Genomic DNA, 13755 nt, shown 5'->3' with positions numbered 1-13755 from the left:
TTAACTATTTGACAGTTAAATGGGGGTTTAAGTTAGGGTTATTTGCCAGAGTTGATATGGTTTAAGTTAATTCAACTTCCCCTAGTGTTAATTCAACTACTCTTAGTGTTAAATCAGCTTCCTCTAGTGTTAATTCAACTTCCCTTAGTGTTAATTTGGCACCTCCCGTCCACCACTTCAAAACTCCCGTGAAAGAAGACCAGTTTGAACCAGTTGTGTACATACTTTCACCTTAAATTGTAAGAGGATTTTCCAAGGAACGAGAAATCCAGCGACTGTTTGTCCTTTTCAAATGTGCGCATGCGTGAAACCACCCCCCCTCCCCTAAGTCCCTACGTAGAAACGCCTTCTCCCGCCTCCTCACTACGCCAGAAACAGGTTTGTTTACAGCCGGTGAGCTGCACATGACTTGTAAACAACTAACTACAGTGTTGGTTAGGCAAGGCGGAGAAGTGAGGAGCGGGGGAGCGGTGTGCGGACATTTCGTTCGCGGACGAGAAGTGAGGAGCAGGGAGAAGAGCGGAGCAGGGAGAGAGGAGAGAGGAGAGAGGAGAGGAGAGAGGAGAGAGGAGAGGGAGCGGTGCGCGGAGATTCCGTGCCCGTAGAAGTGAGGAGAAGGGGGAAGAGCGGAACGGGCAGCGGGACAGGAGTAGGAAAGGGGAGCAGAGAAGGTTGCGCGGAGATTCAGTGCGAATGAACTAGCTACAAACACGCAGCAGCAAGCGGACTCTTTCTTTGCCTTGAAAATTACGTTTTCAGACATAGGATATCGCTTTCGTGTCCTGAAAAACGTTTGACTAGCTCTTGGAAATAAAGTACGTTTCATAATAAGCAGAAGTTACCTGTCCAGGAGTAATTTGGCGACCAATGCGTCAGTCTTTAGACCCTGCGTCTGCTTCAGTCGCGCCATCGCTGGAATGAATCTATAAGAATCACCTTAGTTTGGCTTCGCTGCTTTTCCCTTGTCTTCTTCTTTCAGCGACCTCAAAAACGGACTTTCTTTTGCGGCTAACTGCTCCTGGATTCTTGTCTGCCATTGCAACAAACTTTGTGCTAACTGCGAGGAAGATATAGGTCAAAAAAAGCGCTAAGAACTGTTGCATTGGTGGAGTAAACAGCGTCTGTGCGTCTTGCGTCTGTGGACTGCGTGACAGGCGTACGTAAACCACGTACCGGCGGCGCGCAGGCAGGTCAGTTACGCTAGAAACGTAGGGAGTTTGATTGATAGCCTGTCAGCTAACAGATAACGAGGCCGTGTCGTTATCTATTGGCAATGTTTAGCTGGCCCCACCACGTCCAGAGTTGATGAATTTTTATCTCTTTTTTTTGGTCATCATAATTACAAGGCTACTGCACCTCTATAATGCTATCATTGACAACTTGAAACAAAAAAAAAAAAAAAAAATCCTCCATACAACCTTTAAATTAACTAAAATAAAGTGTAAAAATAAAACACCTCTGTGTGTTGTTTAGCTAAATCAGGACAACCCTACAAAATGATATCTGTTTACGCTCAAAACATTAATATAACTCTTGATTTCAGGGTTAAACAGGAACTTTGGTCCAGTGTTATTTAATTAATATTTCCAAAAATGTTAAATTAATTCTAGAACAACTTGGACTCATATAAACTCTGAGAAAATGTTCAAATTGATTTGATTTGATTTGATGGGTTTAATCTCTACTGTGGAACATTCTAGACAAAGCAATAACATCTCCATGAAGTCAAGCAGGTGACAGATCCTCCACCAGAAAAGCTGCACAATGCACTTTTAAATCTGCTCTTGGGTTATTGTCTCAGTGGCATAAATTAGTTTCAGTATTATCGCTTAGTGTCTATATTTACTTCAGGAATATATCGTATTTCATCATTTGTTATCATGACAGGCCGAGTATTGCGCTCTATTTCTATCATCCCCATGACAACCTGTAGTTTACTTAAGGAGGTGGTCTACAGCAGACACCTCACCTGAGCAGTATGCGTTCCCTCACTTCAGTCTGGAGCGCATTCCTAAACCTAAGCCAATATTGTTCCATAATAATAGGTCGTCAAACCAACTTCCTGACTCCATCTGTCATCTGCTGCTTCTTTCCACAGCCCTGTTCACTTTTTCCACCTGCCCCTTCGTCTTGTTGTGTACATACAAGCGACTCCTATTGTTGATGGATGGTTTGGGCTCGCACAAGAGTAAGTTAGGTTGGAGATAGCTTAAGGCTTACTGTCAAATTTATTAAAACTTGGGAATTCAAAAGAGGGTCTGTTTTGGAGGCAAATGCATGAATAGTTTAATTAATTGACGAAATGTATGTTTTCATTTGGAAGTGGCTTTTTATGTGGTCTAATAAAGTTTAATTTGAGATCCAGTTTAATAATGTTAATTAAATGTAATCATAATTTGCACATATTAGTTAAAGGTGCACTGTGTAACTCTTTGGTTGGGGGTCCGTCACCTGCTTGTTTCTATGGATATGTCATCACTCTGCCTGGAATCATCTCTGGGTCTCTGGGTCGCCTCTCCACAGATCTGACCTGTAACTTGGTCTGGTTAGAAAGGTTCAATACCACACTGTAAAACATTCCAGACAAAGCAATAACACCTCCATGGAGAAAAGCATTTAAAGGACAGTCCACCAAAGTTATACAGTGCACCTTTAAGGTTAAGGTACCAGTGGTGTAGTGGGCGTGGTACACGGGGGTACACTGTCCACCCACTTCTCCCAACATGAGACATAAAAAAATAACAAATATAAAATAGCTACAACTTACATGTCAAAGTGATTGGCAATGTTGAAAACAACCTGGATAGGCTGATGATATCTGCAGTACTGTCCTACAGTAACCTGCGACATGAGGAACCAGGACTGACACAGGACTAATTCAGGACTAAACCAAGACTAAACAACGTCTAAACCAGATTTAAACCAGAACTGAACCAGAATTGAGTGTTGGGACACATAGACTGTCGGGTGACCGCAGGAGAAAGGACTGGTGCAGAGCGCCGCACCCCAGGGGGCTAAACGCAGCCGTCACCCGATCGTGCTTTGGAGACACCTTGCTCTGCGGGCTCAGGGTTCTCTCTCTCTCTCAAGCCCAAAATAAGGCCTAGTTTAGTCCTGGTTTAGCCCTGGTTTAGACCTGGCTTAGTCCTGGTTTAGTCCTGATTTAGACCTAGTTCAGTCCTGGTTTAGTTCTGGTTTAGTTCTGGTTCAGTCCTGGTTCATGTGTTGTAGCCTATGATTTATGTTCTGTAGGTGATTATAAATGGTGTTAATGTAAATAACATGATTCTGCATCATTTTGAGTAAAAATAAATAAAAAATATTGCAGATTTTTACTGGGCTGGCGCCTTTTTACTGAAAGTGAGTTTATTAAAAAAAACAACAACAACAACGTGACATCAAGAATAACGTACCCCCACTAAAAAAATCCCCATTACACCACTGTAAGGTACTAAATTTAAGATAAGGTAAATTTGTCCTTTGCATTTGACCCATTCTTCAGTGCATATAGTATCAGAATCAGAATCAGAATTTATTTGTCATTTCAGTATAAAAAATACACAGAAATGAAATACTGCACAGATAATAATAAGAATAAATAGTTAAAAATATTGTATGTCAATACAGTCCCCCACCTGCCCCCATTTTCTAAAGTGCATTACAAGTCAGTGTTATTTTGTAAGGTGCATTAGTGTCTGGGCTTTCTGACAGAACTGATCTGTCTCACGGCATCAGGATAAAAACTGTTCCGTAGTCTCGTGGTCCTGACCTGTAGATGGCGCAATCTTCTGCCTGATGGGAGAGCTGGGGGACCCATCTCAGATTTTGAGCTAAACTTGGTCACCTCAGGACTATACCTTAGCTGGAGGGATATATAGACTATATTACAAAGTATAGCTAATAGTTTACTCAACTTGTTTTATCGTTGTTGCGCTCTTACCTCGAGGTAAACTGCTACTGTGTCCTTGAGCAAGGCACTTCAAATATATAGTCCACTCTAGGAATGTAACGATATCCGAATCTCTCGGCACGATATTATCACGATATGCATCTCACGGTGCGATATTTATTGCGAAATTTTGGAGCGGCAAATATATTTCTAGATAGGACACTTTTTTGCTTATAAAATACCTTGACAAGATTTTGTTGTGAATTATTTCCATCATAATCCTAAGAGTTCAAGTAAAAACATATCTCTTCATGTTGTCTGCACTGAAATGAATCATGGGATATGTAGTTCCCGATGTTTATTAGCTGTTCCTACTAAAGAACAACGTATTTGAGTAAAGGAACTCATAATTCGATATATTGTGACAGCTCTTGATATTATTGTGAGACTTCTAACAATACAATATCATGATATTTCGGTTATTGTTACATCCCTAGTCCACATCATAAAACAAACTACTGAATTAACATGCAATTGCTTCTATTATATATGGCAAATAACTAAAAAGATAAGAAATATAGTAGACTTTACAATAGCCTTTCACAGTGAGGAATTTAGATGACATTTTTATAACATTTTCACAAAAGGTCAAAAATACCACTTCAAATTTCAATATTCCCTATTTGGTTTGGAACAAATTCTAGCAAAAAACCCCAAAACAAAACAGACAATCATGAACTATAATGCTCCAAAACGTAACTTAATATCGCTAAGTTGACTAGCCCAATTCCGATGTGCGTAACCCAGCAGTAGCTTCATTGTTCTGGGAGCGTGTAGTCACTTGGTGCCAGTGTCTGTGGATGAAACACTTCCTCTCATTGATGTGGTGAATGTCAGGCTAGCTCTACTGTACCAGCCTCTTCCTCCTTCCCCTCCTCCTCCTCCTTCTGCCTTTTGGTGCAACTGGAAAGCCCCTTCAGTTTTAACAGAGGCCAAGTCTTGACAAGTTTATACTGTACACCTATACAGTATAATAAAAGTGCAGGATTTTGCATTAAATTTTTCCATTTGGTGCAGCTTCGAGAGAGTTAGAATGTTGTTACCTCATCAAAAACACACTTGGAGTTGTGTTTTGTTTCAACTCTGGGGCTGAAATTATCCAAATGATTCTACTCAAAGTGTACGGAATTTAAAACAGAGTGGAGCACTTCCTGTATTACCCCATGACATCACAAGGTGGAGCAGAGTGTTTTCTGTTTGAGAGAAGAACTCAGCCTAAATATGAAGGGTTTGTGTATGAATGAAACAAAACACAACTCTGGATGTGTTTGTGAAGAGGAAACAAGATTATAACATAGATCTGGGCCAGACTGGCGCCACTTAGTGCCTCCGCTCAATTTAATTTCTCTCCAGCAATTAGGTCAGGAATCAAAATATAATAGACGGTTCGCAAAAACCCCGGAAGTGCAAGTTTGGGCACCAGACAATCAGCGAAGAGTGATATATTCAGTGTCGTCAACGATTCCCGAGATCCAGGATTTAAAGCCAGAACAAAGAGAATGTTTGATGGATTTCATCAAGGGGAAAGACATTATTGTCCTTCTTCCTACGGAGTTTGGGAAAAGCTTAATATACCAGTTAGCGGCGCATTACAGACATTACGACCAAATAGCAACGATTGGTTAAATGATAAAAAGTACCTGCATTCCGTCAAGCGAATGAAATCTAAGGCTGCGAGGTCAGACGGTTTGTACGAAGTGAAACAAAGTAAAAGGAAGTAAAACCAGCTGCTGAATCAGGCTATGGGCTGTTTAATAAAATCTTGACAAGCTTCAGGTGATCTGCCGTGGGATAACTAATGAAATAATGCTCATTATTTAAAAAAGGGTAACGTTTTGTCCAAGGACACAACAACAATAGCGAGCACGATTGAACCATAAACCCTTTTCAAATATTAAGGTGTTTATGTAACTTTTTCTGACGCATTTCAAGCATATTTTCTGTAAGCAGGGTCGACTCTCCTGAGATTTGACCTGTAACCATGGAGACAGATGTTTAATGCCAGACTGCTGAACATTACGAGCAAAGCAATAACATAATGGAGACAAGCAGGCAGCATGCCCACAGCTCAAAAAGCAACATAGTGAACCCAATATAGAGTTATAATGCATTATTATTGTGCTCACATAATCAAATTAAGAAGGTACAGGCTACTTATTAGGTTAACAATAAAAATATAGAAAGTCTTATCTGCTTTGTGCGCTCTGACCCAGTTCCAGTGCTAATTTTAGCTAATGGGAAATCCTCTGAAGCACTGATAAAGTCAATCATGAAGATAAGATTTTCATAACTCCACACTGTGAGGGCCACACACAGTCACACCTGAACACTAAACACAGCTCCAGACAGAACAATGCAGGGATTCATCAACTTTCAGAATTAAAAAAAAAGTACTTTCAATTGATGTGAGATCATATAAGTACAACCTGCTTCTGGCTACAGTTAGATGTTTACAGTATTCACTCTGACTTGCAAGAAAATTGGCAATACTGATGCACAAATACAAGTCTTTTATTCATTTGGGGTTGATACTAAACAGGCAAACTACATCTAACTTGAAGTAGTTTAAATTACTTCAACCTTGAGTAACTTTGCAATCTAATTGAAAAAGAAAATGGCATCTTCACTATTTTACCTAGGGATGCACCAAACCAGCTTTTTCAGTTTCGATACTGATTTCGATATTTAAGTACTCGCGGATCCCCAATATCACTCGATACTAGGGGTGTAACGATATCCAAGTCTCACGATACGATATCATCACGGTATGAAGGTCACTATACGATATTTATTGCGATATCGTGGGAAAGCTCATGATATGATGGGGAGGCTCACGATTAGGGATGTAACAATATCTCTCTGTAAGATATTTTCACGATATACATCTCATGGTACGATATTTATTGTGATATTTTTTCGAGGCTTAACAGCTAAAATTTTTAATACGCTACTTTTTCTTCTTAAAATGCCTTGACTAAGACTTAAAAGTGCTTAGAAATGTTATTTCTTCATGTAGTCTGCACTGAAATGGAACAAAGGATCATGGTCTATGTAGTTCCCTCTTTTTTTTCTTTTTTTTTAGCTATTGCTGTACTATAACTTTTAATTTAAGCAAAGACACTTGTATTTCGATATATTGTGATGGTCCACGATATTATTGTGAGAAATCTGACGATACGATATCACGATATTTCGGTTATTGTTACACGTCTACCCGATACTAGTGCAGAGACAGAAAACCGCATTTATTTCCTTAATACAAATATAAAATATGACAAAACTGATCCAAATGTGTTATGTAGCTGTTATTTAAGTAATTGGTAAATAAACTTAAGTAAATAAACTATAGAATAGCTTTGTGTAAATAAAAGTTCAAACATTATGAGACTTTCTGTGCGACTATGACCAGTAAATATTCTTATTAAATCGATTCATATGTTCAACCACCAATATCGAAAACCGGTATCATAATAGCGCATCCCTAATTCTAACTACTGATAAATAAAAATCACTTTCAGTCACATGGTCTTAACTAGATCAAAACAATAAAAAAAAACTATACTATTTATGTACATGTTATGCAGTATCAATACTTCAAATTAGTATCTCGTTTCTAATGCCTTTACTAATATCTGGCATTGATTCCTTTGGCCACTCTAATTTACTGTATATAACTCTAGATTTCACTTTCACAATGATACAGTGGAAAAGGAGCAGTTCAAACAAAATGAGTCACAACAGCAAGTGGGTGCTTATTGCTGTGACTCGTTTCTTTTTGTTTCTTTTCGTTTTTATTGTACAGTCATAGTTCTTCTCAAAAGCCCCCCTGAAGGCTATAAAACAAGAGACAGTTTCAACATGTTACTTGCAAAATGTCTTACAACAAAAACATGGAAAAACTCTCGAAGGAAGAGTTGAGATAAACAGATGAGCAGGCTGTAGATAGGAGGAGTCTAAATCAGGCCGGGTTATCAGGGGAGATAGGCTCATGTGACTTAAGACAGAGAAGGTCAATTTGTAAGAACAAGAAGATTATAGTTCAGTGGATACATCAAATCATAGACTGTATAAAGAAGTGGACTAAGGGAGTTCAATATTAGGAATTTAGGAATTTGTTTAGGGACAAAATTGCTACATAAAAACACCAGGACAACAACATTTTAAAATCAAAATGACAAGGCTCACTGCAGCACTTAAAGAGAGAGGGGTGACAATTTTCAAAAATGGAGTCAATGGAGCCAGATTTGCATTTCTTATTTGGAATAGACGCATGGATACAAAATATTTATCATTTATAATATGTGACTCAATAAGGTACACATTTTTACTGGATATTGTGTATTTCTTTATGAATTATTGTCAATAAGGATGAACGATCTATTGTTTTGGACCAAAAATCTCGATCTCAGCCAACATGCTTTTGGGAGTGTCAAAGTTTTTTAAGGGCGAAGTTTAGTTCTGCGTCGACTCAGTGCACACTGCTGCCGTCACCTTGTCGCTGTCGTTTTTGATTTATGGATCTGCGCCGAGGTCTATGCGCTGCAAAGTAATTCACCACCACAGCACTAGGAGTTTAACATGAACTATCTCCAACATAATAGAAGCACAGAACAAACTCACCATCATCAGCACATCCTCTGTCACAGAAAGCACACATATAATCCATCATTAACTCCATCCAGTCGTGTCCTTTAGTCCGACAGAATCTGACTGCATCAGCAACACAAGGAGCAAGCAGTTTTTTTCAGCACTATAGTTTATCGCAAATGAGCCATGTGGTTTTAAGTTTTGTTTCTGTATAACGTAAACAAATATGCACAAAGCTGCATAAAACACATTATTGCTCAATGTATATTGAAAGAAAGGAAAGCGGAGTACAGGATATGTTTGTAGAGAAGGTGTGGAGAGAAGGACCAACCACAGCCCTTTCAGCGTCCAGCGTCAAATCGTCAGTGCAGGACTCTGGTATGATGTAAGTTCCTGTGATGTTTACAAATGTTCATGTGCACTGAAACTTGATTTGAAAAAAATCGTGGATGAAATCAAAATCTCAATATCTGACAGAAAAATCAATTCAATTTTTTTATTTTTTTATATCGTTAAGTCAGTAAATGCAGATGCTACTCCAAATTATAATTAATGCAATTTTCCACCTAATGTAATGTAATGTAAACCATATTGGGGGCCACTGGTATCACATTCCTTACAGTACCATATAAATATATCTTAAATGATTTTTCAGAGACGAAAATGTAGAAGTAGCCAACGCTAGTGTTTCTCAAACTGTGGTACGTGAGCTTCTTCAGGTGGTACTTGGAGAGCTCTTCAGTTTGTGGGTTTGCCTATTAGAGTTCATTTATCCACTTTTTGTCCTCCTTTGGATAGTTTCTTGTTTAGAACTACAGTGGAGATGATATAGACCTGGTTTAGTCCGATATTAGACCCGGACTAGTCCTGTTATAGACCTGTTTTAGATCTGGTGAGAACATGGAAAGCCAAATTTTCTCCAAACTTGGTGTGAATAGTTTGAGAGTCAATGGATGCAATAGCAGATTCAAAGCGGGTGCAATACACTGGCCATAGTGGGAATTGAAGCACCAATTTTCAGGTTAGTGGGCAAAACTTTCTAATGACTATAACAACCAAGTACAATAAAAATGTCTTACTTTTTACTGAAAAAGATACAAGATGATAGAACAGACAGAAAATCTTCCAAAAACTAGCAGAAATACCATTATAATGCAAATTTTGATGTATTCTTTATTCTTGCAATGTGTAATTTTAATGTTAATATGCAAATTCATAAGATCCAATGCATTGCTTGTTGGGGTTACCATGGCGATCACATATAAACCACACTACACCTGAAGTTTCATTATCTGAAACTGATTTGATCCATAAAAACACACTGGGTTTACTTTACAACTATAACTGCCCATTGACTTTGGACTTGAGCCCAGGAGGTGACAGATAACAGCCCTCTCATAAAAACTCCACTGAATATAGAACAGCACTGAGGGGAAAAATAGCCAAGGATGTCCCCAAAAATAGGCATATTTGCAGAGAGGGAAAAAAATGGGCAAGGGGGAGGGGGCAGAGGGGGGCAAGGGTGTAATTTAACAAGCCTGTGAGCGGGCTGGGACAGGTTAACTGGCATTCCTATCTGGGACTGGGAGCGCGGTAGTCAGGTGGAGGTGCCCCGAGCCCACCTACATTCTTTAGTACAAAAGTAAGAGCACTGCCGCTGACTCCCCTCCCCCCGGAACACAAGAGGCGCTGGGTGATAGGGAGGAAGAAGAGGTTCAATAGATAGAGACGGCTTAGAATGCACCAGCGGGGGTATTAGTAAGTGTAATCTAAAAAATCTGAGAAGTGTATGGCGTGAGTTGAAAGTGAAATTGACCCTGCAGGGCTACAATATGCAGGTTCAAATATGGAAAAGGTTCAAAAATGCTGAACAAGGCCACAGGGGATCATTTTCTCTCTCACTTGTCATCATTCATAATAGTTAACGATGTACTACGAAACTTTTCTGGTGGAGTGTGCGCGACCTGCTTGCCTCCAGAAAGATGCCATTGTTATTTACTAGGGATGTAACGATATCCAAATCTCACAGTACAATATTATCACGGTATGCATCTCACGGTACGATATTTATTGCGATATTTTGAAGAGGCTGATATAATTGTAGATGGGACACTTTTTTGCTTTTAAAATACCTTGACAAGATTTTGGTGTAAATTATTTCCATCATAACTCCAAGAATTCAAGTAAAAAACATATTTCTTCATGTTGTCTGCACTGAAATGAATCATGAGATATGTAGTTTTTGAAGTTCATAAGCTGTTGCTACTATAAAACCATGCAGTTAAGCAAAGGAACTTGTGATATATCGATATATTGTGACAGTCCACAATATTATTGTGAGACTTTTGATGACACGATATCACAAAATTATGGTTATTGTTACATCCCTATCATTTACCTGTCACATTTTGCATTAAACTTATCTATCTCTCTGAAGACAAGCAGGTGACGCCACTAGGCCAAATTACAGTTCAGATCTGTGGAGAGGTGAGCCTGCTTACAGTATAAATATTTGTTTTTTAATGTATTTTCTAGCAATAAAAACACCTATAAATTAATAAATGTAGGATAAATATGTTTAGTGTAATATTATAACTATTATAATTATAATTCCAAGCAAAGCAATAACATCTTTACGGAGATAAGCAGGTAGCAAACCCCCCCCTAAACAAGAAAAGTTATATAGAGCACCATTAACTTCAATATCATCGATCAGATTTGGCAATAAAGCAATGACTAATGGCCAAGGCTATGCAATGACTAAATCAAGATAAACCAAGGCTAAACCAGGGCTAAAAGAAAAAGCTAACCAGCTGTAAAATAAAAATAAGGTTAAAGAAAATTAGGAATTTAGGATTAAACTAAAAGGTATTAGCTTTTAGTTAAAACTGAAGACTTTCTAAGATAACCTCCTTACAACTTCAGAACAAAAACAGAAATAACTTGTGCAGGTGTATTTGTCTAGTCTACAGTTTTCCCATATTGTTGTGTAAAGACGGTTCATTCATCGTTTCATTGGTGCCACAAGGTAAACAAGCCCATAAAAGCTTTACTGGCTCCTTCATTCACAAAAGCAGCCAAGATGGAGGGATGAAGACAGAGAGAGAGAAGAGAGAGGGACTAACAGAGAGAGAGAAAGAGAGAGAGAGGGAGGGTGGACAGAAATACTCTTTAATGGGGCACAAGGGTCTGGACAAAAAGCCACTCGACCAGAGGAGGACCACTAAACACATGTATTCAAGAGCTGCACAAGAGCTACATACAGAGACAAAGAAGTTCAGCTGCGGGCAAGTGTGTACTGAAGCTGTACAGTCTGTTCATTAACGTTTGTCTGCTACTGATGTATTCAAAAAGAAGTGTATTTTAATTAAATATATCAACCAATAAGAAAAACAGTGATTTGTTAATAACTGAAATTTGTTTAGAAGGTGACAACAATTTATACAATAGGACCATTGCAATAGCGATTAACAAAGTAAAACAAGAATATTCCTCAAAATGTTGCATATAACAGGTTGAAACTCATGATTAGACACCATTGTGAGGATTCACCATTCAACAGATTAAATATTTTTGTTTTGAATTGTTAATTGCTATGGCAACGGTGCTCATTTTTTATCACTCTGAAGTCAGTTTGCAACTACAGATTCTTGAACCATCATCAATTGCTACGTTCAGACTGCAGCCTCAAGTGACCCAAATCCGATTTTTTCGCCCCTGTACGACCTTTATCTGATCTTTTAATGACAAACGACACAGATTAGATTTTTTCAAATGCGACCCAGGCCACTTGGATATGTGCTCCTAAAACTGATACATATCCGATCTTTTGACATGCGACTTCAGTCTGAACGGTCAGGTCACATTCATCTGACGAGTGGTACAAGTAGGTGTTCACAAATGTACACAAATGTTCTTCTCATAAAATTGTGTCTAAACTCTGTGTCAGTGAAGCAGCGAAGCACATATCAATCCCACCACTCTTGGCGGCGACTCTGCACCCACACGTTCCTTTCTACGGATGTTGCTGCCGCTGCCCCACAAAACGCCACGGCCAAAAACCTCGGCCTTCTCCTTCTCAATATCCTCCTAAAAACAAATAAGCTGTACACGTTCTGTCTCCGGTACGACAGCAACTTTAAAATCTCCAGGCGCTCGATCCTAGTGTCCATGTTTAGGCGACTTCCGTAAACACTGAGCGTGTTCGCTGTGTGTGATGTCATCATGTGCTCCAGTGTGTGTGCGGGACACTTTTGGGGTGTTTAAAGTTCACACTGCAGATCACACACAAGGCGCATTTAATTGGAAATGTGAACGACCTTGCAGAAGAATCCAATTTCACAAAAAAATCTGAATTAAGCATTAAGCCCTGCAGTGTGAACGTAGCCAATAATACAATTAGACTAACGCAGACAAGATAAGATGGCAAGATGAAGTAAATAAAGTGTTTTGCTCAACAGCACAACAGCAATCACAAAATGTTGAATATGATGCTAAAATATAACCAATACAGAAGAGCTAAAGAACCTGATCGGACTACAAAATATTAACAGTTTTTAAGCACTTTTTAATCTTCAAAACATGCCCCGAACAGTAACATTTCTGTTCCAAAATCCACCCACGCGTCTGCTGCATATTTTGGGCTTTGTGTGGACTGGTACCTGTCCGAGGTCCAGGGTGACGTTGACTTCGTTGAACTCGGTGTTTCTGGAGAGGGGAGGGCTCTGCCACCATCGCTCCGTCCCGTCGATGGCGTTGGTGATGGGGTGGGCGCGGTCAGTGTCCCCCGGGCTGCAGATGTCACAGTACTGACCCTGGAGAAGAGGAGGTAGACAAGAGGAGATAAGTTAAAGAAGATTTACTAAATGATTTTGTGAATACATTAGGATATTATTTTTTACATAACTTTAAATAATATCTTGAATATCTAAGACAGAAACATTTATCTCAATTGCAATTTGAATAGTTGTAATTGGTAAAACACAAATCACATAAAAAAGTTACACTGTGAAACTTTTCTGGTAGAAAGTATGGCTTAAAGTAATCTATATTCTCCATGGAGACAAGTAGGTGTTACAACCAGTCCAAGAAACAGTCAAGATCTGTGGAGAGGTGACCCTACTCACACTAAGACCCCGTTTACACTGAAACAAATCCACGTATCTCCGTATCACCGTATTGGAAACGATCTGCGTCCACACAAGTCGTTTCTGTGTCCA

At 39.1% G+C, this 13755-nt stretch overlaps 1 protein-coding gene across 1 annotated transcript in view; it reads right to left on the bottom strand.

Annotated features, from left to right (window-relative positions):
- lama5 (laminin, alpha 5) overlaps positions 1–13755 on the bottom strand; it is a 149969-nt gene that overhangs the window by 124008 nt on the left and 12206 nt on the right. Inside the window, 1 exon segment of the mRNA XM_055166165.1 lies at positions 13198–13350. Within this exon segment, the coding sequence (XP_055022140.1) occupies positions 13198–13350 (153 nt within the window).

The sequence above is a fragment of the Boleophthalmus pectinirostris genome, unplaced genomic scaffold, assembly GCF_026225935.1.
Source record: "Boleophthalmus pectinirostris isolate CB_2022bp ecotype Guang Dong unplaced genomic scaffold, ASM2622593v1 HiC_scaffold_8, whole genome shotgun sequence".
Classification (NCBI taxonomy): domain Eukaryota; kingdom Metazoa; phylum Chordata; class Actinopteri; order Gobiiformes; family Gobiidae; genus Boleophthalmus; species Boleophthalmus pectinirostris.
Note: the sequence above shows the minus strand (reverse complement) of the source record. Positions and strands in the feature narration are given on the sequence as shown.